The 25,738-nt window shown below is 47.2% G+C and overlaps 1 protein-coding gene across 2 annotated transcripts in view; it reads left to right on the top strand.

Moving 5' to 3' along the window:
* LOC119450070 (uncharacterized) overlaps nucleotides 1–22,714 on the top strand; it is a 40,852-nt gene extending 18,138 nt beyond the window's left edge. For both annotated transcript variants that reach the window (XM_049665626.1, XM_049665627.1), the window contains exons 4-9: nucleotides 1–748; nucleotides 4,548–4,616; nucleotides 19,875–20,014; nucleotides 21,001–21,093; nucleotides 21,918–21,973; nucleotides 22,139–22,714. The exon at nucleotides 1–748 is cut by the window's left edge and continues 1,008 nt beyond it. In XM_049665626.1, the coding sequence (XP_049521583.1) occupies nucleotides 1–748; nucleotides 4,548–4,616; nucleotides 19,875–20,014; nucleotides 21,001–21,006 (963 nt within the window). In that variant the 3' untranslated portion in view covers nucleotides 21,007–21,093; nucleotides 21,918–21,973; nucleotides 22,139–22,714. The remainder of the gene's footprint in view (nucleotides 749–4,547; nucleotides 4,617–19,874; nucleotides 20,015–21,000; nucleotides 21,094–21,917; nucleotides 21,974–22,138) is intronic.
* The last annotated feature ends 3,024 nt before the right edge of the window (nucleotides 22,715–25,738 follow it).

Genomic DNA, 25,738 nt, shown 5'->3' with positions numbered 1-25,738 from the left:
CAGCCGCACCCTGCGCCGCGGAATGCCGCGATGACAAGGCGACCGTCCAACGGCGGTGGTGCGGAGCCCAACAATTCGACCCCCAGTACTTCGAGGACGTCGAAGGACGCGCAAGAGCCTGAGCGGTCAACCAGGAGGGCGAGACAACATGCCCGAACCGTGGGTCATGAGTCACAGACTGACCGGAATGATGTCAAACCAGCGGCACGCGACGCGTCGGAGAGAAGTGAGGCCACCGACGCGGGTCGCGGCAAGGACAGTGACTGGTCAGTGTCCTGCGGAGAACAGCAGCAACTGAGCGACAGCAGGCAGGATGCGTCGCGGGACGCTGGAAAGCGAGAGGACAAGGACGCGCGGGTTCAGGACTCGAAGCTTCAGCTGCCCATGGAGAAGGACAACTCCTCCCGGAAGTCGGGCACGGACAGGCTCATGAGGAGCGGAAGTGAAGGACAGCTTCTGGAGCTGGACTCGTCAGGACACCGCAGTGAGAGAAGAAGTGTGCCAGCTGCCCTGGTGGAGTCACGCCACTTGGCTGGCCACTCGGAACATATGGCTCTGCCGAACGCCGACGAGCAAGAGGTGGGCCACCACCAGTCCGCGCACAGGGTCCAGAATTCCGAAGAGGCACCGGAAAAGCGCCCGGATAAACAGAAGAGCAAGTCTCATAAGCAGTCCAGGAGCCTGAGCAGTTCGAGTAGTTCTAGCAGCAAAAGCTTGCCGTCTGACAGTCCCAAGGAGGCGCCAGGTGGTACGTAAACACGTTCACATATTCGCTTTCAACGAAACACTTTTATTTCATTAAAAAAAAACATGCATTGTTATCTGCATTGCTCGGTAAGGACGTGGGTAGGAAATAGGGAAGGATTTATCAATTGAAGGCCGAGATGTATAGCCGTAGAATAGTTTATCTTAAAGAGAAGGCGGTCATGTCATTGATGAGACTCAGACGCACGTAAGCAGGAGTGTTACTGATAATCATAGCGAGCTTTCACCAAGCGCTTGGCGTGGGGCTCGGTTTTACACAGTCTGTGCCGATTCCGGAGATGCATGTACTAAAAACTGGGCCGATCTTTGAGGCAGTGTAATAGTATGTACTCGGCTTTTGCCGGAGACTGTAATCAAATGTGACTTGATGGGCCGATCCTGAAGTGAGTGCATGATATGCGTCCTCGCGAGGGTAATTATGTGGTTTTAAATGCGAGCCCATTTGGGAGGCAGTTCAAACTTGATAATCATGATAATGTTATTGCATTACAATCGCTCAGTTGTAGAATGTGGGTCTATATAGCTCCACTGCCTCTTTGGATTTGGCGTCTGTGTTTCGTCGAGTAGACGCATCGTGGGGAATCTGCCACGCAGCTGTGGTATGGTTAAAGCATTATATAAGTTGGAAACAAAATACAATTGTACACAACATGTTTCTCTTCGCGTACTATTCAATTGAAACTAAACCTAGATAAAAAAGCTCTGGATTTGCCGAAGGTTTTTTTAGTTTTCCTGCAGTGGCAAGACCTGCCATGTTTTACTTCTTTGCCTTCTGCTAAGGCGCTGAGGTTTTGATTCATATTGCTCTTTTGCCGATATATGGTTGTTTCATCTATGTCTTATACAATTTGTATTTGCGAATGGTTTATCACGTACTGTTTACTTTCGTTTACTCGAAGACGACTTTTCTATCCACCGCGATGGCTCAGTGGTTATGGCGCTGTGTGCTAAGCTCCAGGTCACGCGCTCGATTACCTGCCTCAATGGTCGCATTCGGGTGGGGGCGGAACACAAGAACGCCTTTGTACCGAGAATTAGGTGCATGTTAGAGAAATACTTGGTGGTCGAAGTCGATACGAAGGCCTCCCCTACGGAGAGCGCTTCTATAGTCGGATCGAACTTAAGTCGGCAGTGAAGCTCCGCCCCACGCCCTCATAACCACCAGCCACTGTTCCTCCGCGAGGCTGCAAATAGTTCGTACTTCAAACTTTCCCTGTTACCTAAATAAGGTGGTAACCACAAAAATAAAAGTATAAGCGCGTTATTTTATACGTTTTCATTCGTATGTTATAGGGGAACGTACAAGTACGACAAGGACGGTCGCATCAAGTCCGAAGCCATTTGAAGAAGTCGCATGACGATGATTCTATTCAAAAAGGACTAAAAAGAATTCCACCATTACGCCTTTAGCAGCCTGAGTTGGTCGGCACTGATATTCAACCACTTTTGGTCTGGTTGAAAATCCACAACCTCTTCTTGTCCTTCGTTTCATTCCCTGCAGAATAGCATGTAAGGAAATATACGGCAGTTTAACATTGTGCTTTTCAGTAAAGATCTTTCTATCTCTCTGCCGAGCAGAAAACAAAGTCTAGCGCCCACAACACCGTGATTCGAGTTTATAGTGCCAGCAGTTCCGGGTCTCCAAAGTGACTATGCTCTCAGACGCACATGGAAATCTGCTTGTTCGGGCTCGTTGGGCTCAACACAACTGAAGAAAGGCGTATTATGAGGGGGTCCTGCATAATATATTTGATTAGCGACGCACTTTAATGTTTTGAACAGAACATCGTCAGAAGGAACTTATAGGCAGTGTAAAACAGGATACAATCAAAACATTACAAGAGACGGGTACTGTACCTTCGGTTACGACAATATATCATCACGGGATCCATATACGTTGCGAAGATTAATCCTATACATTCACCCCACCGGTAACATGTATCATTAGTGTAACTGCCATGTCTTATTTTTATATGGCAGTTATTTCTGCTATGCTAATATCATGACTACTGTGGGAAATGTCCTAGCCGACGGTAGCTGTATGTAAAAACTACCTTCAATGCTTAAAAACATATTAGGCGCTTTTGACACAACTCTGCAGCTTACTGCATAACAGCGCCTGCCACCTGTAGTCTTCGAGGTAGATAGCGAAATAGCGCTACCACTATCAGGTGTGTAGGAGGCAGCGCTTAGCTACAGCAGGTGGCGAAAATTGTAGCCGTAACAGTAGAACGGTTGCGCTGTGCTAAAACAGTATTCTTTTTAGTCAGAAAATGAATGGTACCTTTCAAGAATGGCCAGGCTTGCGATTGCTCAGCAGTAAAGTGAAACTGACAAGGGAAATTTGACCGTTTCGAGGGACTCGGTGTCAGATGAATGAATCCATGCGAAGGGCAAGCGGTATGTGCAAGGAAAAATAAAGGAACATGATGCGTCACTTTTTGTGTATCGCGGTCAGGCATCACACGGCAAGGCTACGAGGAAAAATTTAGGACTGAGAGCTGGCGTGCTTGGTCTTGAATTATGCCTATAAGAAAACTGATCACAAGAACAGAGAGACGCAAGGAAGCTGGCGGACATACGAGCGATTAGCAATGGCCTTTCTTTAGACTGTTTGGAAAATTATGTAAGTCGGCTGCCCTGCAAGACTATTTTCCAACCAAGAACAAGACTTTGAGTGTAGCGCACGCAAAGACCCTTGTAAAATAGCAGGTCCGAAATGCGCATATACGTAAAACGTAATGATGGGTTCGCTAACTCACTAGCGTCGCGAGCTTTACGTGAATTTTGTCCTTGGATATAGCGTACTTAACGCAACAACATGGCGGTGCACCACAGGCCCCCCACTTCGATCTGAATTCACCCTTGCTTCGTGATCTGTCAAGACGGCAATAAATAAATCGTAAAATGAGCCTTCACTTATTGAGGGAACATTGAGAGAAAATGCTGGGTATGTTCTACTATTATATTGAGATCAGCAGTCGGTTTTGACACTGCTAAACCTAAAGTTACTGCATACATATACGGAAGCTCTAACTAGCTCTACCAAAGGACGCCACTGCTTCCTCGAAAATGTTTTGCAGTTTGATCTTAGCAAAATGGTCGAGAAGCGATAGGCTATTTTTACTGGACGTGGTACCACATCATTTTACGTTGGCGCCGTGCATGTCCTTGGATATGCTGAACACTTTACTGAAAGCCTCCTGGAGAACATACGTGCATGTAACGGGGTGCTAGGGCGCACATGCACGCACTGAACAGGAGAACACATGCGCACACGCGCACATATATACCTTCGCAGGCACTAACATTTGCTGCGCTTCTAAAATAGTTAAGTAACGTGTGTAACAGGTGCATGCATGCTGTCACTTGTCAGTGTTTGAGTGATTTCTTTAAACTGATTCACATTATCTCGCTCTCTCTCGCTCGCCCCCGTTCACCCCCACACTGTAGGGCATCCGACAGATAAAGTTTAGTTAACCCAAATCCCTATGCATTCTCTTCCTTCACCTCTCTCTTTCTTATTCTATTTTGCGCAATCTACGCGAAATTGTTATCGCTTGGGAACTCGGAAATGAGTTTGCGAAAATGCGATTCAGTACGTTAATAAGAAATTATAATACGTCGCTTGATACAGAAATAAGTATGTTATAGGGAAGCGAAATAATCGCCCGAACAAGGTGTATGAAACCCCAAATATATTCACGCTGATCACTCTTTCCTTAATATTGTTCTAACGTGTAGTTCGGACTTTTAAGTAGTATTCTTTGCTCCAAACGCAGGCAAAGGGAAAGGCCAATCCAACGATAACAGCGAGGACAGCTTTTTCGACAAGGACATTCTACCGCAAGGTAAGATAATTACATTCGTAGCTATGCAGCGCTTACTGCTGTACCGCACATCTTGAAAAGACCAAAAACAATGTGCCATTCTAACTTTCAATATGAAAAATTTGTTAAAAAGCTTAATTAAATTGCGAAGCAAGTGCAGGAGGACACGGCTTACTGCACGGCTTCAATTTTGCAATTGCAACATGTGGTCTAAAGTATTTAAAATGTTAGATAATAAATACTCTTAATTAGCTACTTGGACATTGCAATTTGTCGTACATATAATGTATGTGCCTGTTCAGGTAATGCATCGGAACCGGTCGAACTGTGCTATATATGCTCCATGTGATAAGGAAAAAAAAATCTGCTAATGGAAGAAGGAAAGAACACTCAGTATCATCGCTACGACAACAGCAAAGAAGGTACAAGAGTGTAAGAATGAATCGGAGTGAAGAACAAATAGCTGTTAAGGTAGTCAATGGCCGTGATAATTGCTCATTGACATCCCCTTTGAGTTGGGGTGGGGGCAAATAGCATGTGTGAACTACACTTACGTGTCACCTCTTTCAAACTCTTTCGAAAACCTGAACCTCCTTCGGAAACGTCGCCCGCGTTGCAGCTCTAAAGCACGACGCTCTTTATTATTTTTTTTGTCGATCGCGAACGCCTCATTCACTTCGTGCACGTCTGCCATGATAACGTTTCAGGACCGCTCCCCAACGAAGCTCAGGCCAACATCATCACAATTTACAATGTGATGCCAAATTGCTGCCAGCGAACTCATTCAGTGGGACGCATGCTCCATTAAACGATCGTCTGAACAACCGATCAAGCTCAAAAATGGGAAGCTAGTCTTTCTTTTTTTAAGCTGCTATCGCAAAATGCCGAATATTTCATGGCAACAGCAAAGGAAGGAATAGAAAGCAAGGATTTGAAGAAAAAAATAGCAAAAAAAGAAAGTCAGTTTCACTCGAAGGGTAAAACGCAGAAAACGATATCAAAGTTAAGCATTGGGCTCGAACACCTCAGACGGTGCTCTAACATAACGTGGGGGCGACATGTTGGCGCTGCTGTCCATCAGAAACAGCGCCCTGGCAGCCACTCGTCTCTGTAGAGTTGCACTGTATAGGCATCTAGCCTGTTTAGGAGCGCCACCAGCCAGTGACGTTGCAGGCGTCCATGAATGGGCCAACGTTGTACAGGAATGAACACTTTGCCTGTTCACGGAACCATATGTCCTTGCCATATTCGTGCCGCAAGGTGCGATGAAGGTGATAACAGGTTGGTTCTGGGATCCTGCCACCACTGGCCGAACGTCGTTCATTGTTTCTGCTCGCAGCGTTCAACTTGATTGGCGGTATGAACTTTCACTCGCGACTTGACAAGCTCGGGATATTGCGAGACGGACTCGCCTTCAGCCTTCTCCGCGGTTCTTCCAAGGCTAAGCGACGTTGCTTAATGCTTAGTTGAATTTGATAGCTCCAGATTTCCTTCGAATCCCATTTTCCCCCACCCCCACACAGGGTACAAAACGGAGACTTGCATCTGGTTAACCTCCCGGCGTTTCCCGTCTCTGTCTCGCTCTTGCTCCACACAAGTCACTAGCTTCTTGAAAGGGCCCCTGGGAAAAACGTTGATGGCCATTCAACAATAAGAAATATTGAGGCGATACCACGCACGGACCGCATGCTCAGCAGCGACAATGACAACAGCAACGGCAATAATCTATACCATATGTCCTTGCAAAGTTTGTGCCGCAGAATGCCAATAACATTCTTGACGTCTGATACAGAAAATGTCACGGGGGTAAGGGTACCTAATGTGTGTGCTGCAGTAGCTAATCTGCCTGCCACCTCGTTTCCTAAGATTCCAGCGTGGCTCGTCCAGCGTGCCTCGTCAAAACGAGGCGAAGAGACTGCCGCGAAGACCATGTTGTGCGTGGTACCAAAATCGGAGCCGCTCCACCAGCTTAATTACGCTGTGACTGTGGTACGTGTGCCGCGCAGGCCTGTGACTCTTTTTCTCATAAAAGAGTACTATTTTGACCGCGTGCGGACGGACGGTTGTACCAGTTCCAATAGTTCTACGGGAGCTGTGATTGTCCGCTAGAGCTCAATCTCTATATACAGCTCAGGCGTTCCCATGCTATGGGATCGACAGCAGCGGAACTTGCCGCTCTCCAAGGTGCTGTCGATTATGTGACTCAACAACCGCCTAATCGATGGGCAATATTTGAGGTTTGAATGCTGCCCTACAAATGCTACAGTTCATCTTGCGTCGTGACACTCATGAGCAGAGAAATGAAACACAATCCCCACCAAGCTTTCGAGAATGGCCATGACGTTATATATGAGTGGTTGCCGAGCCGCTACGGAATTGCCAGCAACGGCAGGGCAAATGACTGTTGGTCATGACTGGAGGCAATGCAGTCTTTGACTGTCACGTAATTAGTACATCTGCCCTGCCCAGTTCTTTCTCTCCCCGCCCTCTAATTTATTTTTGTGTTGTCGTACGACTGAAAAAAGAAAATGGGCGGAGAGAGTAACTGGAAAGTCACGACAGACTTAGTCTATGCAGATGTTGCGCGCACACAGGCCGCCTTCTCCATGCAGGCCGCACTAGAGGCTCTCTCTCTCTCTCTCTCTCTGGGCTGTGCATTAATTTTCCCATGACAGGCTGACTCGCTTTAAAAACCAGAGCAAAGCTCCTCTTCTTGTTTCCCGCGGTGGTGGAACATTGCTGTGTCGCTTGTGGCTTGGTGTGACCTTCAGAGAGACGCATTTCTTCTTATCTGGAATGGGCGGCGTAACTTCGCGTGTCAGTTTCGGGTGTAAGGATTCTGTCGAATTTATTTTCCGAAAGTTAAGGCTGCACGTGTTTTGGGTTTTCTAAGACGAAATTTCAGTGAACTTCCATCTAACTTAAAAGAACAACTGTATTTTACTCATGTGCGCTCATTGTTACAGTACGCATGCGTTTGCTGGGATCCGTATATCAAAGAGCTGGCCGATACGCTTGAAAAAATACAGAATAGGACAGTGCGATTATGAGAGAAAGCAAAAGTAAACTTCAATGGGAAGACTTGAAAGATCATACGCAAAACCTCAGGTTGAAATGTTTTCATAATATCTATCATTCCAAAACTGGAATTCATAAGAAGTACATCTAAGCGCCATCCTATATATCCCAAAGAAGGGACCACAGTCTCAAAGTTAATGAATTTTCTTTTAAAGGTGACGTCTTGCGCTATTCATTTGTTGTGAGATCTATACGAGACAGGAATGTTCTTCACCTATGATTGTATCCATTATCTCTAATGATGATTTTTACCGCGCTTTGTGTAATTAGTTTCTTCGTTATTGGTCTCAAATATGATGCCTATTTTTATGTATCCCCCTGCTGTAATGCCTGCAAAGGCGAAGCAGGTATCAAACAAATAAAAATAAAAATAAATAAGAGAATATCTCGCAGGGCACTCAATAAAGTTATTTGAATGAATTAATCTCCCTGCTACAGCGACCAGCGACTTCTACTTCGGATTAGGTGCAACCGTGACCCGGTGCAGCCCTGGATGCAGAACCTACCTCTCTCTCTATCTTTTTTTTTTTTCATTCCTGAACACCTGTTTTTTACTTAAGTTAGCAGGGATGACACGAGCGCGGTTGGCCATCCAACTCTTTTCTGGCTCCCCCCACTTCTCCTTTTCTCTCTCCCTCGCTTGTTTCCCGGTATGCACGCTTCTTCAGAGGCCACTCTGCATGCTACTTTCACAGTGCGGCTCAGTCCTCTTTTGTTCCCTTTTGACTCCACCTCGGTCACTGTACAGTTTACTCGGTATCCGAAGTGCCCGCAGCCCACCTGGCCAACTCATTCTATTCTCTCCCTCCCTCTTATATATTTATGTTGACACGGCTCTCTTTTTTTCTGCCTTCGTTGTCTCCCTACCGGCTTCTTGCCGTTTTTTCTTAGCAATACACCGATGTCGGCGGGGACGCAGTGGTTGTCGTCGCACTAACGCGATAACGAACCCGCTCGACCAGGACCGTTCCACCGTTTAAAACGTCCTCTCACCTGTCTGAGGTACGAGGAATATACTGAGCAATGACCATGTCGGGGGAGGAATGCTAACAAGAAGTGTTATAAAGTAGCGCTCAGCAAAAAAAAAAAAAAAAAAAAAAAAAAAAGGTGAATTGCACCAGAAGGATAACGAATCGCGCTAGTTGGAAGTAATTCACGATAGCAGGAAGAAGAAAAAAAGAGAAAACGAAGAAACAAAGGCTGTCTTCTGTTTTTCTCTTTCGGTGTGTTCGTTTCGCCTTGCGCTGCTATCATGGATGGGTGAATGACAGTTATGTCTTGAGAACTGCGTTGCTATGTCGCCAGCAGTTGCAGTGAAAACGTCGCGAAAAGACGCGTTGAACGCGACAGTCGTGGCTAATTTTAGAATCTAAGTGAAATTTCTTAGCGTTTTTTGTCCTCGTTGATATAACGAGTTAGTTGATATAACAGGCGGACACGGGGTCGTGTTGAGGTGTACTCAGAATATGTTATCGCGGATCGGTATTCGCCATGTCCTGAGAAATGCGTTCCTGTGTAGCCAGCACTTGCAATGAGAACGCCTCGAAAATAAAAGGCATGTTCAACGCCACAGTTAAGTGAAATGACTCGGTTTTTCTCTCCCCCCCCCCCCCCTTTTTTTTTTGCGTAAGTTGTAACAACAATAGGCCGCCGCTTGGGACCTGCCGAGATGTACTAACAAATGTGGTCGTCCCTTTTTTTAAAAATCTAGATCTGTGTATGCACGTTCGTGTGGCTATAATATCGCGCACTTAATTCGCTCTCGTTTGTCCGGGAATTTATATACACTTGCAGTGTATTAAGCAGAAACGAGCAATAGTTTTGTGGCAGTGGGTACACGTACTTGACCATACGGTACTTTTCGGATTGCGCTAAACGCGAAAAAGCTCACATGCTTGATTTTTTCTGCCCAATCAAGGAGTCCAGATGTCAATTGCGCGGATCCCTCACTGAAGCGCACGTGCGGAATACACGCCTAAACTTCAGGGGCCGAATTCACAAAGCTCTTCGTTCGTAAGCGTTCTTTGCCATTGGCCAGCCGGCTTCGCTAATGATATGTACATATCAGGATTGGCTGATATTTCTTTTTTACGAACAATTTTAGGTGTAAGACGTCTTTGTGAATACGGACCCAGGCCCAGGTCACGGGTATAGGCACCCTGCAATGCAGTTTGGCTGTACATGTCGTGCCACCTATCAGCGGCGGTGAGCACCCGCGAGTAGGCCCTCACCGCTATTTCACCTTGGTCACTACTGCGCTCAGGCGCGCCTGAATGCTTCCTTTTCAGATTTTTTAATGGATTCACCGCGACCACTCGGCAGCTCCTCCGTGAGAAGTGTGAACAAAAATAACATGCGCATATACTGCTGCTTTAGGTATTTTCACAACCGTGAAGGGGATGTCGGCATCAAATTGTGCCGCTTCCCTTCAAGAATGTGGGGAGAAACCCGGCGGCTGAAGGTGGATCGTTGTGGTTCGGGCCGTCAAGTAAGAGTCGCTCTTGCGAATTTCTGTTGAACTATGACGCAAACGCAAAATTAAAAATGAAAAAAAGAAAGAAAAAAACACAGGCAGCATCCATGATAACGCACAATAAGGCGACAACTGCATAAACACGCGTGATCTGATTCCCGCTGTTGTAAATTCCATGGTTTGGATAATTGTTTAGCTAGTCTCGCTCCAAAACAAATGCGCAGTGGTTGTTATGTGTCAAATCTAGCTTCGTAATCGCTCCGCGTTAAACCTTTGTACGACTGTAGTTCTTGTAGTGCATTAATAAGCCAACGTGCAGCTCCTTTCTGTGCCTGAATCAAGACGCGACTGCTGAAACCGGGCTCATTCATGCCGACGTTTTCTCGCGTTTAGAACAACAGAACTAAGGCTGGAGTGCACCGCAGCGCACATCGAGTATTCGCAAAATAGCACTTCTCTCGCGCACGCTAGCACACATTTGTTCAGTCTTGGCGTTGCTCAGTGTCAGCTGATTGCTCTCTGTTATGTTTCAGCGGTGATGACCTCTCACACTGGAGTCCGAATCACAACACCAGAATATGCTCGAGGCTCTTTGTCAACGGAGAAAAAAGCTCCATAAATAATCATTCAAGTTACCATTCAACTCGCCAAAACCTCGACAAATGTGATAAGCAAGGCACGCTCGAAGTATACTGAAGCTACAAATGAAAGTTGAAAAACGTCTACGGCCGTATTTGCCCAACTTAAGCGGAATAAATTATTTATTTGTTAACATACTTTGAGTTCGACGTCGTAAACGTGCTTTATTTGTCGTGACAAGAACTTTGCTGCGATGTCCGTCCTGTTTACTTTTTTGACACGAAATACATGGTTGTTGTCGTAAAGTTGACATCCTTTCTCGAGTGTCGGTGGTCGAAAATGGGCCTCAATGTTTTCAATTGCCTTAAAAACCACAGTTTAGAACGCCCGACTTGTTTCAAATGAGCGCCGCAGAAGCATGCCTTCGTATAGAAGTGGCCGCCTCGGTGTTTCGCGGAACTGACACGGCGGCGCTGACGGCTGAGCCGATCGCTGCGCCGCCTGACCATTGAAGGGAGCCTATTGAGCTAGCTTGCAGTTTTCTTTCTTTTTCTTTTTATTGCGATAGCAATTATATGGACACTCAAAAGCAGATTTCTGCCGTCGGCGTCGCCGTCGCCGTCGGCGTCGCCGTCGCCGTGAGGTTCCGTATGACGTCAATGGAGATGAAATCGTGGCCGCGCGCCGCCGAACGCTGTATGTGCGAGTGAAAGGGCGCGAGGGACGCGCTCTTTCTCGGGGAGTGAACGCACGGCGGAGAACAAACGCGCGTTCTGCGCCGTGCTTCCTTAAGGGCTGCAGAAGTAGGCGTCTCTTTCCTCCTTTACAATCACCATATATGTAGAGCAAACGCGCCTTCTTGCAAATGCGCGAGAGGCCGTGGGGGAGGGGGGGAAGGGGGAGGGAAGGGAGGCGACGTTTAGCTGCGGCACCAAGTGCCTATTTATATCAGAGGCTCCGGCAACAGTCACCAACGCCGCACGCATTTTGAGCGAACGCGGGCAAAACGCCGATGGCGTCGACAACAGTTCTGCGCGTTGCCGGTGCTGCTGCATGTCCAAGTTTATACAGCTGATAAAGCTAATATCACTACTCCGTATAGCTCTCTACAAATTTGCTATCGCAATTGATGCTTCACCTTTCAGGTGAAACTGCGACAACTTTTTTTTTACGTACGCGCAGACCAGGATTGTGGTCATATGGAGGTTTTTACCCGAAACCTTGTTTATTCGTGCGAGAACACTCTCGTAACGAATAAAAGCAGGAACCAAACTCACGAAGCTTTTCTTTCGTAAGTGCTGTGTGCCAAAGGCAGAATACTTTCATTAACATTATGCCTTTATCACCACTGGCTAGCCTCTACCGTTCTGACCAGTTTTAGCGTCATAACGTTTTTGTAAATACGGACTCAGGTTACCAGGAAGCCGGGAGTAACCTCTGAAATTAAGAGCAAGTCGTAAAAAAACCGACACGTGAACTTTCAATTGCACTGCTGGCGCAGACAACTGTCTTCAAATTTACAATGGTGGCCGTTTAACTTTGACATTCAGATGTGTATTTCACGTGCGAATTTCGCAGTACCTGGTTGAGAGAAAGCTGAATACTTTTTTTTTTCACTTCTTGTGGCCCAGAAGCACAACAAACAGTGCGCAGAATACCAGAAAAACTGACTTTTATTTTCAACCGACCGACTTGGAATGAATTGGAAATGATGGTAACTGTTGTGCCACTGGCCTTTCCACAAGCGATGGGGTGTTAAGTGATAAATGGCTGGTACACAATGAGTGATACACGATGCCCAATACACGATACACATGGTGAGTGATAGACAAGCGTTCTTATATTTCCACTGAGCTTCCTGGTACACGTTCAAGATTCCGAGGTGGTCGAAGTAATTCGGAGCCCTCCATATCGACGTTTCACCTAGCCCTTGTGGTTATTTGGTACGTTATTCTCCCAAAATCAAACGAGTCATCAAAAAGCAAAATTGGGCCATCCAGTTTTCAACTAAATATTGCTTAACAATTTAAGCCTCTGTCCCTAGAGCCCTCGCACGGGTCGAATTTTCTGGCCCGGCCCGGGCCCACTGTACGAAGCCCAGGCTCGGCCGGGGCCCGTGGCTGCAAGCCCATGCAGGCCTTGTTTGTGCCCGCGCCTGCGTGAGCAGTCCCGGATCTGGCCCACGACTACATGAACGAGCCCGGCCCGGGCCCGCGGGAGAAAGTCAGTGTACATGGCTTAAAAATGCAATTCGTGATGTATCTAAAGTCAGTACAATAAAACTGCAGTGACTAAACGCTGCAAAAAAAAAAAAAAAAAAAAAATCCGACAGGGCAAGTGCACAGCTAACATGAGAAGACCGACAGAAGCAAAGGATGAAATTAAGATTTCCGGCAAGCATGATATATAAAGCTCTTGTGTAACATTTTATGTTGTAAACGCAAAGAATTATGCGCACTTGTAAACAAATCCGAGGACACCTAAGCACTTCGTATGAGTTGTGAATACGAAAGCATCGATGTCCAATTGAACGCCGCTGAGCGGTCCTTCTAGTTATGAGCTCCTCGTGGCCAAGCGAGCGCGTTGTGATTTGACCTTACCGAAACGAAGTTAGAACACAGGCGAGAGCTCGCGCGGACAAGGAACGCGCGTATAACACACGCTGCCGAGAGCGAGTGTGACGTGGCGTCGCAGTGATGTCCTCTCCCTTCACTCAACACCTGATGCGTCCGTGTGGCAGGTGTACCCTTTCACCCGCTCTGCTCCATTGAGGCGCACTCGTGACGTAGCGGCGTAGCCAATGGGAATTTACCTGCCATTTCGCTACCACAGGCGACATACGTCGATCGGCTTTATCGCTCAATGGGCCATTTGGCGCTTTGACATAAAAAAAATTGCATTTTCGCGAAGGCGAAGCATTGACAGTGGTTCAGTGTTGCACTCGAGCTCCTCGCACGGTCTTCTAACAATAAACCGAGGCGACATGGCGCGACACGCGGCACGCGAGACAAGTGTTGGTCCGCAGCAGGAAAGGCGTGTCACAACGCTGGCACGAAGAAGAACGTCGGCGATGTCTCACCGCGATGCTGTATATACTGTGCTTTTCGCGCTTAGGCCATTGTATACAGGCATCATGGGGTGGGTAAGCAAATAGCTCCTTATTTAGCAGGAACGGGAATGCGTACACGTGCGCACCCAACGCTCATGCCAGCAGTGAAAGGTGCAGAACGCTGCTCTCGCTCCGTCAGAGCCACGGAGCAAGAAACCTTTGTCAGAGCCGACTGAGCGGAGCTTGAGGGCGCGATCGATTGTACCCGTGTCACACGGGCACACTTGGAAGGCCTTCCAGTCGACGACTTTCGAAACGCCGCAATTCTATCGACTCAATGGAGTCGTGGCGCTGCTACACGGTACTTATGAAAGGCCGTTTAGTGGTTCAGGCGTTTCTCGTAAAAACTGTGTGGTGCTGCGCATCTTTATTTTCGTTTTTATGTCTGAGCGGAGCTTGAGGGCGCGATCGATTGTACCCGTGTCACACGGGCACACTTGGAAGGCCTTCCAGTCGACGACTTTCGAAACGCCGCAATTCTATCGACTCAATGGAGTCGTGGCGCTGCTACACGGTACTTATGAAAGGCCGTTTAGTGGTTCAGGCGTTTCTCGTAAAAACTGTGTGGTGCTGCGCATCTTTATTTTCGTTTTTATGTCTGAGCGGAGCTTGAGGGCGCGATCGATTGTACCCGTGTCACACGGGCACACTTGGAAGGCCTTCCAGTCGACGACTTTCGAAACGCCGCAACTCTATCTACTCAATGGAGTCGTGGCGCTGCTACACGGTACTTATGAAAGGCCGTTTAGTGGTTCAGGCGTTTCTCGTAAAAACTGTGTGGTGCTGCGCATCTTTATTTTCGTTTTTATGTCACCTAAAGTTAAGTAATAATAAATACACTTAAGAGCACAAAAACTTCGCTTATTTTTGTTTAAATATTTGAATAAATTGTTTATACATTGTTTATATACATCTTTTAGAGCATTTTGGTTTGACTTTTTTCTTTCCAATCGTGATTACGAGCACACTGTGAGCGAGAAGGCTTGTTTGCGCTGTTTCCGCTTCCGTTGATCAAAGGCCATCGGGGTTTCGATAGAGTTGTAGGGTGCTCCGTTGACTCGATAGGCTATTTACTCGGCGGCCTTCGAAACCACCCGTGTAGCAGCTCGGACTTGACCTTTGAGTCAACGGTCTATCGGTTGGAAAGCCTTCCAAATGCCCGTGTGACACGGCGTGGAACACGATAGAACAACAGCTAGCCCGGTCTCATACTTTGCGAGAGGGTAAATTGGCGACGATTTTGCAGCTAAACGGCAACACCTCGACGTGCTGACCGCGCTTGCGGGTCGATAGCGCACGACGGTGGCACGACGTGACCTTTTGTAAATCGTTCTTCCAGCAAGAAATATTCTCAAATGATATTAGATGGCAAAAGCAGCTGTAACTTCAAACGCGCGTATTCTAATTTGTGCACGAAAATAACGAGGGTGGGAAATGCATTGCCACACCAACTATACCGAGCTATACCCACGCCTCCTAGATAGCACAAGGTCGTTGCACTTCGATCCATGACGTCATGCTACCTTACCCGACTGCCATAGAATCTAATGGAGATGCTCCCTAGTAACTGGACTGGACTGGAAATAAAAACACCGCATATCCACGGGGTGAATGATGATGAGTGGGCGAAGCTCCGGAGGGAATCATCGGTAAACCGTGAATCTTCCGTGTAATTCGCCCAGTCTCGCCGCACTAAATCGAACGATTGACTTCCACCAATGACACGCGCCATATGTGACGTCATTCCTATTTGATAACAGCGCCCTTCATTATAATTGCACCATCTCCCACTTAAGGGGACGCTAGCACAAACGCGTTAGAAACGTGCAGTACTCTAAGGGGAAGAGGCCACAGCGTCTTACGCAGCCGTTTACACATGCCGGAACGTGCACCGCGTTTGCCGACGCCATCAGCGTTTATGAATACGGGGGTAAGGCGGAGAGGCCACAGCGTCTTACACCAGCTTCTTGCACGGGCCGTAACGCGCTAGCACAAACGCGTTAGAAACGCGCAGTCGTTAATGTTGGGTATTTATTGCCATCGTGGTGCGTCTGTCCATGTGCGCTTTGTGGCGTAGTGGTTAGCGCCACGCGTTCAGAAGCGAGGGGTCCCTGGTTCGATTCCGCTACGGCCACAACTCTCGGAATTTTTTTTTCTCATAAAAGTAGACGTGGCTACCTACTACGACGACTACTACTACTACAGAGGAGGGACAGACCCACACCCTAAGGAGCTTCGCCCCTAAAAAAACATTATTTAAGTCCTGCAGGACGCGCTTAGCGCGTAGCGGGCGTCTCCCACGCATACGGACCGACAGGGAGTACCTGGCGGAAGCTTCGTGGGCCTGCTGGACGGCTCATTGCTGGTCGGCGAGAAGCGAGCTTCTGAGGGACTTCTCCCACTTCTCCGAGGTAGAGTCGGGATGAGTGTTTCTACACTCCCAGAGCTAGTGTACGAGTGTCGCCGTGTATCTGCACGAGGGGCACGTGTTGCTGGGGCACGTGTCAGGATAGAGAACGTGGACTTTGGCGGGCCACGGTGATTTTGACATCGCCGCTTTCTTTATGGCGGTCTTGGCAATGGAAATATTGGTCCAAGAAGCATGACGTCATAAAGCAGAGCGCACAGGCCTGCTATCTATAGTAGGCATTCACTCTACCAACTATACTATGCATAAACATAAGGTCCAGGAAAAGCATTGTGAGTGCGGTTAAGGTGGAATTAATCTATTTTAACGCGACAGCGTTAAGAGCTCCGTGTCGCAGAAAATCCGGTGTCGGTGTCGATGTAAGAGTCGGCGTCCGTGGCGAAGAAAATCATCCCGAACCACCCCGACCACGCAGGCCCTCCGCATGGCGCAGAGGCGTTAGTGAACTAATTGAATTTGTCAAAGTAAAATACGTCAGAAAGATCGCAAAGTGCGACTTAACCACAACCTACAGACATGATAGCATCGGATTGTAATTTGGATGTACGAGAAAACATAATTCTGTTACGAGGAAACCCAAACACAAACCCCTTTTCAAGCATTTTACCATTCATACAGCGGCGCGCCCGGGTAGGTTACTTGCGGAAACACCATCCAGATGGCGCTCGCTTCCTCGGCAGCGTAATAAAACGGCAGCGGCGCGCAGAGGCGAAGGTGGAGAAAAAAGAAAGGTGCAGTTGCCGGGAAGCCTGACAAGCATTGAGGGTTCTTTGAATGCTATCGCGTTCCCCTCTTAAAGACGAAGCTTTAATCGTCCTCCAAATGTTTACACTGCAGCAACCATAGAAACAATCTAAAATTGGTGCAATAAATGATAAGCGCTAATATGACGCAATAAAATATTCGTGTGGAGAATGATAAAAAATGTGGTTGATCCCTCTTATATAGGAATCGGTATAGAACACGAAAGTGAAACGTGTCTTCACAGAAGTAGTGTAATGTTTATTGCACATTGATATATAATGTCTATTGGTGTTTTGTGGCTAAAGCGCCCTTAGGCGTTGATGCACCCACGCTGACGCCTGGTGGCACGTCTCCTCCATCACGACTACCAACGTCGATGACCATGAGCAACCGTCGTGCATATGGAAGCTGCTACGCTGCACACGCTAGCACAACGCGAAAGACGAAGCACGTAACTGACACACTAATACAACGCGCAAGACAAAGCACGTAACTGAATCGTCACCGAGTCAAATCAGCGCGTACAGCGCGTCGTAATTGCAGCCTCCGCGATCAACTTCAGAAACATTTTCAGAGCTAATTGCGGAGGCCACGCTCCGCTGTGCTGAGTACGGTGAACGCCACCTAGGTGGCGTTGGTAGTGCTTCTTGATGCCAGCGTCCCTTCGAATGCTGGCATCGAGGCGTCGTAGTGTTGAGACCACCGAAGCGTTCACTGTCGGTGCGCGTTAGTGTCATAATGCAGTACTTCTCTTTTCTGCTCGTAGGCGGCGGCACCGCCCCGAGCAAGAGCGCGGGTACACGGAGGTGTGTTAGATATATAAGGCGCGTCTGTGTAGCTCTCTGCAAATGCGTTTGTGGCGCAATGGGTTAAACGCTCGGCGATCTATCGTCGCGGACCGAGAGGTCGTGGGTTCGATTTCCAAATTTTGCATGTTTGTGGAACTTTTTCTTCTGGTTTCTTTCTTTGTATTATGTTCGTGTACATTGTAAGAACGTCATATCCGTGACGGAAATACGTCAGTGAAGTCTTGGTGGACCCCGGCATAAAACACTTTTGTGTTAAAATAGTGGAATAGCAAAAGTCAGTGGGAGAGCAGTTTTTAGTTTGATTTTTGTTTTGCCAGAACAAGTTTCTTTTTGTAGCAACAAAAATAATTATAATTCTCTTCGGAAAAAAAAGTAAACATAGAAAAAGAAATTGGAACTGTTCTTTATTTTGTTTGCTAAAGTAATTAAACGCCAGTTTTTTTAACTTGTCAGCTGAGCTTCCCACAGTGGGCCTTGGATCTTATTGGAGCTCCCACGTGGGCTCGAAGGCCCGACCTAGGTGAACAGGCCCGTTGCTTCAAGCGCGAGCCTGGCACAGGCACGAGAGTTTTATGCCTGGGCCCGCCATAAATCGTTTCAAGTGTCCCGGGGTTTCGGTAGGCCCAGGTCCGTGCAGTGCTCGATCCATCCCGAACTCGAGCTTAGTATATTCTAAAGCGAAGCTTTCTATGCCTATACCCAAACTGGATTTGATGTGCACAAGTACGTAAGTAACGTATCTCGTCGAATAGACAACTCGGGCCACTCGATATGTATAACTGGGTTTGCAGTTATGGCTCTGCCCAAGAACGAAGAACGAAGGCTACTCGAGATAGGATATACTAAGAGCTGCCAAGCTACGAGTGGATCAAACAGTTTATAGGCGTTGGCTCGTGCACGATAAGTTGGCTAAGCCACTACTGCAACATCTACATGACGAGAGCCTCCATGCATTTACAGCGAAGCTGTTAGCCTCTAGTTGGTCGGGATTTTTCGTGTCCGCGTGCACGACCTTTGCTCATACAAAAATGTGGGCCGATCGCGGAGACAGCGCAAAGAAGCGGGAAACCCAGTGTGCTGCTTCTCCAAGAGGCAGCACATCACGTCATCAGGTGACATCATCACTTGACGAAGACGTCATCGCGTGACGTTACGTTTGACGTGGTGACGTCATTAGATTACGTCATCAGGCGATATCACCACGTGAAAATGCCGTTATCACGCAATCCAGGGAAAACACGGGGAATGCGGGAGATGGAAATTCAAGACGATGAGCAGCCCGAGAACAAGGTGAGAGCAGGAGCCAACGTTTCGACAAGTGGACTTGTCTTCTTGTCTTCTTCTGCCTTAAAGGAGACAAGTCCACTTGTCGAAACGTTGGCGCCTGCTCTCACCTTGTTCTCGTGCTGCTCATCGTTATCACGCAATGTAACGTTTGACATGATGATGTCATCACGCGACCTTTGGTGTGATCCCGTCATCACGTCACGTTTGACTTGATTACGTAATCACGTTACGTCATTATGGGCCGATCCTGGAGACAGTGCAAAGAAGCGGGAAACGCACAGTTTGCTGCTTCTCCAAGAGGCATCACATGAAGTCATCAGGTATATATCATCACTCGACGATGACGTCATCGCGTGACGTCCCGCTTGACGTGATGTCGTCGTCACATGACATCATCAGGAAATATTGCGACATGACGATGCTATTATCAGGTAAAGTAACGTTTGATGTGGGGATGTCATCACGCGACGTTTGAGGTGATGACGCAATGACGTTTCGTCATCATGACAAACGTGACGTCACCACTTAGTCATACGCGTTTTGGTAATATCGGGTGTTAACGCCGGATTTTTCGCTTCATGGGCCGTATAGGGATTTTGTATTTATAAAGAATACCCCCCTGAGCAGTTGTAGTGGTGGTTTTCCACAGCTTCGCTGGACATCTACTTTCGCTGGGCCGGGTCATTTTTCTTTTTCATCTTCATATTTACATAACAGCTCATCTACTCACCCACACAACGCAACGCCTTTTCTCTATCCTTTCTGCGCTCAGATACCACTGCCTACCAATTTCTTCTTGGAAATGTGAAGCCAACTGCTCCGGAAAAACCATCCGTGGTGGACCAGCCCTCGGAGAGCAGCACTGACATTGAGAACGAAATCGGCAGCCGCAGTTATGACCAGCCAACCCAAGTAAGACACGCGGTCGCAGGGTTTCGTTTATTTCTCATTATAACCTATATACTTCTCATTAGTCACGTCTATCATGTTAATTGTACTAGCTAAACTGCCCGCACTCGCATTTTGGTTGCTCAAAACAAGCTTCTGAACGTTCTCTGAGCGCGGAGATACACAAAGAATTTATACACAAAGACACGCAAATACTTAGACATCCATGTATATCGATGCACAGACAGTGATGGTTTTGTTCGTGCGTAAAAGATACAAAGACGGATGCAATTCTACAAGAAATTAGTGTTAAAGTTATATCAAAACATTAAATTTCCGGCATCCAAAATAAGTACGCCTCTCTATGGGCGAACGCTTTGTCGTCCAGAAAGGACGCAGAATCAAAATATCGGTGATGACGCATCTGTAATATTCCCGCACCGGATCCTCCTGATGTCATAACTATTCCATAGTCTCTTCTTGGCGTTAGTATTGTTTCTTGTACAACCATACAAGATTAAAACAGAAATACTCAAAATAGGAAAATAGGCTACGTCACATTGACGCCATTAGCACCGCGTTTAGGCATGAAATCTTAAGGTTAAGTTGAACCTTCATTTTGTCCGATAACAATGAAAATTTCATCACCAAAGTAAAGCAAATGGAGTTAAGAAATAATGCTTAACTGGTCTACACTAATCATAGTTTCTCTTTAGTGTCTCTTCAATCTCTGCGCTTAACAACGCAGAAAAATAAAGAACCGCCCATATATTTCTAGATGAAACCGATAGGTATGCCATTGGTCTGCATGCACTTGCATGCCATATTCAAGCTTCTCTTGCAAAGACATAATTTTGTATTCTTTTTCATGTTTGAAGAAGTACCTAATTTATTTTTGCAAGTTGGCGGCATCGGTGCACGAAATCAAACAATAATTGCTTAAGTTAGACGTAAGATTCTTGCACTGCACCATCGTGACACAGCGCACTTTCTCACTGCACCCACCCAAGGTATAAAAAGAGTCCCGAAGAGCTCGAGGATCCCAAAGCTGGCAGCAATGATAGCTCCCCTCCGGAGTATGACGTGACCTCTGTCAACATACAGTGAGTTCTTCCTCATACCGGCTGTTTTCACGTTAAGCTTTCGAAGCTGATGTTTAGAGATGACGTTAGATATGTTTCCGCAACGATTTTGTTTCATGTCGAATTTGGAGTGCAGCTATGAAGCTTTGTTCGTCATCCAGTATAAACAAAAGTCCACAGAAAATTTAACGTATTGCCCCAATTAAAAAAAAAATGCTTTCCCACGTCTGCACTTGCCTGAGTGGCAGCCGCCTGGTAAGTGGCTACAATGTGTGCAGGTGGCTTAGGGTGCCGAATAGGGAAACGCAACTAATATAAAAGAAATGATGGCATGCCAAAAGACCTGGCGTGGTACATCGAGTTGCGGAGCAGTACGCACCACTTGGGTAGTAAAAAGCAGTCTTTTATAGTTAACTGGAAAGGCGTGGGCTCGTAATGCAAGATGCTAACGCACGAAAAATTATTTAACCTTACCGGAGTAAAATAAGGTCCCGACCTTCTCCATAAAAATCTAGCATTGGAGTTGAAACTGCAAGGCCCTGAGGCAAAGCAGACGATGTCCTGGCGTATGGCGTTGGAATACATTCGCATGGTTGCTCTCTGGATAGGTTGATGAACAGCTCCTACTGCGATGCCACATTTACTGCAGCAAAGGGTGCCGCTGAAACAATGAGAAGCTGCGACCAGCAAGGCCCCAGGTTGTGTTTTTACCGCATCAAGTGACGATTGCAAAATCGTGCTATATACGTATTTCGCTGCTTCGCTTTAGCCCATTGTATACGAGACGCTTTGCTATAGGACAGCCAAAAACAGTGATCGATGATTTTAACTGTTCTTCTCCACAGGAATCTCATCAGCGCCAAGGTTAAACATGACGTGCCTTCGCTTATTTCACGGAAGGGTGAGGAACTTTATTCTTTCCTTATATTTGTACTCCTATGTTGAAACCTTTTCCCCCAGAGATGTAACAATCTATCCAGGCCTCGTAGACAGCCTTTATGTATACTTGCAGAAGTGTTCCGTGGAAGCCACCAGCGAGTCTTTGCTCTCTCATTGTTCGTTTCAGTCCTGGGCCTCGACATGTACGCAGAGCCCAAAATATTGCAGAGCCAAAAGCGAGACGACGAAGACAGCTTCTTCGACTGACGGGAATGCATCGTGAAGCTCAAGCCTGCAGCTCCGTTCGTTTCGGTGTAGCCCGCGGGCGTACTCGTTCTGTGTGTGATATATTATTGTATGGAGATTTTCAATGGGTGCGAATTGGAGCACTGCTCCAGAAGCGCTCTCACCTTGCTTAGTTGACAGCAACTAAAACGTGTCGAGGTTGCCACGAGCCCTCGCGAAAACGCTTGGCGGGCTATTTTCACTGCTCCCTTATAACAGAGACTACATCAATTCTAGACCACTGCGCAGCCAACGCGTCAGCGATTTTGTATCATCGGTGTCACATTAATTTCGTACGCTCACTATAGCAAGCCACAGCCGCGCTATTCTCCAGTTCAGGAAAGAGAACATGCTCAACTATGCCGCCGCTTATTCACTTGGCCTTTCCTTTGAGTCGCTCCCCCGGGATGGATGTGGTATGAAAGGAGCTTAACAAAATACGTTTGCCCGTTTGCAACATTGTAATCTGTCGAGAGAGAGAGAGAGAGGAGAGAGAGAGAGAGAGAGAGGGGAATTATAGCTGTAACGTATAGGCAAGAATATCAAAACAGCGAACAAACGCGTCTATACTTTGTGTATCCTGTAGAACAAACGCGAAATGGTTAAATGAAGTATGGACACCAAAGGAAACGGGGACGAAGTCGAGTGGGGCAAGGAGTCAGATGGCAGATCATAATAGGCAGTTCGTGGCTGTGACCAGTCCATAACATACACGTCATAGACGCCATATATTGGAACCCCATTTACACTTCACACTCTGCTAGTGTAGGTACGTGAGAAATAGGCCGATGAGATAAGATGAAGCCGTTCAGAAAAAAAAAATTAATCCATCTCCCGCTAAAGGGAGCCATGTGTGGATGCGAAGCAGCGGGGAGATGGTTAGCTTGAGCGGGAGATGGTTTCGCGGCAGCGGCCCGAGCGCTCATCGCGGCGCTGCACAGGAGAGAGAATGAGGCGCGCGCGCTCCGTCATTTTCATACCGCGGAACTACCGTGGCGCCTCCAGCGGAGTATGCAGCTGTCGCACCACCTGTCGTGCGCGCCGCTCCGGATTCCTAGAGGAGAAAAAAAGGGGGGGGGCGTAGGAGAGGAGAGAGACGGGACGCGCATGCGCTGTGGGGGTGTGGCTCGCGGGCGCCGCTCCGTACAGTAGAGGACTCCTAGAGGAGAGAAAGGGGGGGAGCGTAGGAGAGGAGAGAGGGGAGGGGACGCGCATGCGCTGTGGGGGTGTGGGACGCCGCGGGAGGGACGGACAAAGCCCCCGCCATAAGCTGCTTCGCATCTAAAAAATCGAAATTGCGAAAGCAGTGACGCTGGTGTAAGATTAGTTCAGGGCAGTGGTAACTTGGGACGCTTCGGAGGATATGACTTCGCCTTGAAAAGCGTATACTTATCCTGGCAGTGTTGCCGAAATTCAGAAGTTTGTGTAATACAGTTCTGTCAAGTGTACTTCAGGCCACTTGCCTTTCCACACCGTAGCGTAGACAGACGCTAAGAACGTATGCGACCGTGCCGTGACATCTCAAACACAAGTGTCGCATACCTTACTGCGTGTTGACCGCCTGCATGTATACATGACTGAGGTTAAAGTACCGCCATACACGTTCCCACCGTCTAGTTTCACGTTACCGCCGATAAGTGGGGGCGGCGCGTACATGGAGGTATGGCGATTCCCTAAATGTAGCCACTGACCCCCACATTGCTTAGCATGACTTCTTCACGCCGTGATAGTGCAGTAACAAGTAACGACATCGCTATAAAGCAATAGCAGAAATTTACAATGTTGGTGTGCTGCGCTAAGGCTGATCAACTCAATACCCGGCTTTATCTGGGATTCATGCTTTCGCAGTAGGCTGTAATAGCGGTACTATTCATTTTCGTTCACTCTTCATGTGTTCATTCTAATTTCGTGCAGTACAAGGAATGCTGAGGGTGCTCTCTTGCACTTATAATTAGCACTGAAAAGTGTTACATTCAAACGCCAAATAAATGCGGACATTTCTGTGAGTTGGTTCGCGTGCGCAATTGTTCCATAGAAAGCGCAGTTAAGCCTTTCGTCTTAATATTTGTATTTGAGAGGAGAGACAGTTATCATTTCGTCAAGTTACAGTGACAAAAATGTATCGCCATCATTTTCAATCCGCAGCACGATGGGCCCGCTGTTAAACTGCGGTTGATAAGTAAGACTAATACGAGCCAATATCCGATCGATAACCCAAAACCTCGCACGTCCGCTGAGGAGATAGACTGTGACGTTGATAATTCGATGAAAGACTCCGAGAAAAAGCGGACAAGATAACGTTGATTTATATATTGCACTCCTGGAGTGGAAACTACTAAACTTTCTAGCCTATCTTGAAAATCACAAAGGTCGTTAAATGACTTCGCCTTTCCGTATAATTTGATTAACACGGTTGTGTCTTACACAAGCGCAGTGCCAGTACTACATGTGTTCGGGCAGAACGAGGCACCAAGCCTGCGATTCCTATTCTGCAAGTGCTGGAATATTTTTGTGAATTATGCCCTTTATTGAACTAGAACAACGCGTTCTAGTCCTATGGCCTGCACTCTTGCGGAGTCAGTTTAACTGGAATTGTGCTACTTCCTCCTAGTTTGTTAGAACTCGTAAAAGATAAGATCTACTGTCGAAACATACACATTAAACAGACAGCAGGGTGGAGCTTTTGAAACAAGCAAACTACACGTGAATGGAATGAATTTGTTCGATTTCTAAAAGTAAAAAGTATTCGACAGAATTTTCTACTCCTTTCTCCGTGACAATCACCAGGTCTATGACATCACGCAACGGTGGGAGAAATTTCGAAACTGTTGCTTTTCGAAACCAACTTTTAATTTAGGCCCGATATTTTTTTATGCCTGCTACTTTGCATGACACCTTGTTTACAACTCATAAACATTTATTATTGCTCATTTGCTCATCGAAAGAACACACCCCCCGAGCTACGTACAAGCTCGAGTCTCCGCAAAAAGTTTTGATGCCCGCCGGCATACACCGCAAGTCAAGTCGGAGCACTTGTTTTGTCAGCTTTTTCATCTCCAAGGTTGATCGATAATAGGGGCTTTATTTTGATATATTCCCCCGAAGTCACGGCGGGCTGTCGTTAAAGGAACACTGACGTGACATTTCCGACTTTTCATTTTTGTTTTAGTTTGCGCTAAATGAAGGTCATATACCTCGAAATTCTAGCAAAAAGGTGGTTGGCTGGCAAAGGCCTGAGAGCGCTACTTTGTAATTTACCAGAATAGCTTTTTCTACGAGCCAGTCTTGGCTGCATTTCTCAGGAGCTGTGTGCTGATGACGTCATGCGCGGTCCGGTGTATGCATCGGGCCGCGCAATGAGCAGCAGCATAACGGACCGAGTGCCAATCCATCACGATGTTCCTCTTCCACGTGACCACCCTCTGCGTCATGGTACGGACACCTCTTGGGAAACAAAGCCGAAACTGGCTCACGGAAAACCTATTATAGTAAATTGAATGAG

This window comes from Dermacentor silvarum, chromosome 4 (assembly GCF_013339745.2).
Source record: "Dermacentor silvarum isolate Dsil-2018 chromosome 4, BIME_Dsil_1.4, whole genome shotgun sequence".
Taxonomy (NCBI): Eukaryota; Metazoa; Arthropoda; class Arachnida; order Ixodida; family Ixodidae; genus Dermacentor; species Dermacentor silvarum.
The sequence above is the reverse complement of the archived record's forward strand: the minus strand, read 5'-3'. Positions and strand labels throughout refer to the sequence as shown.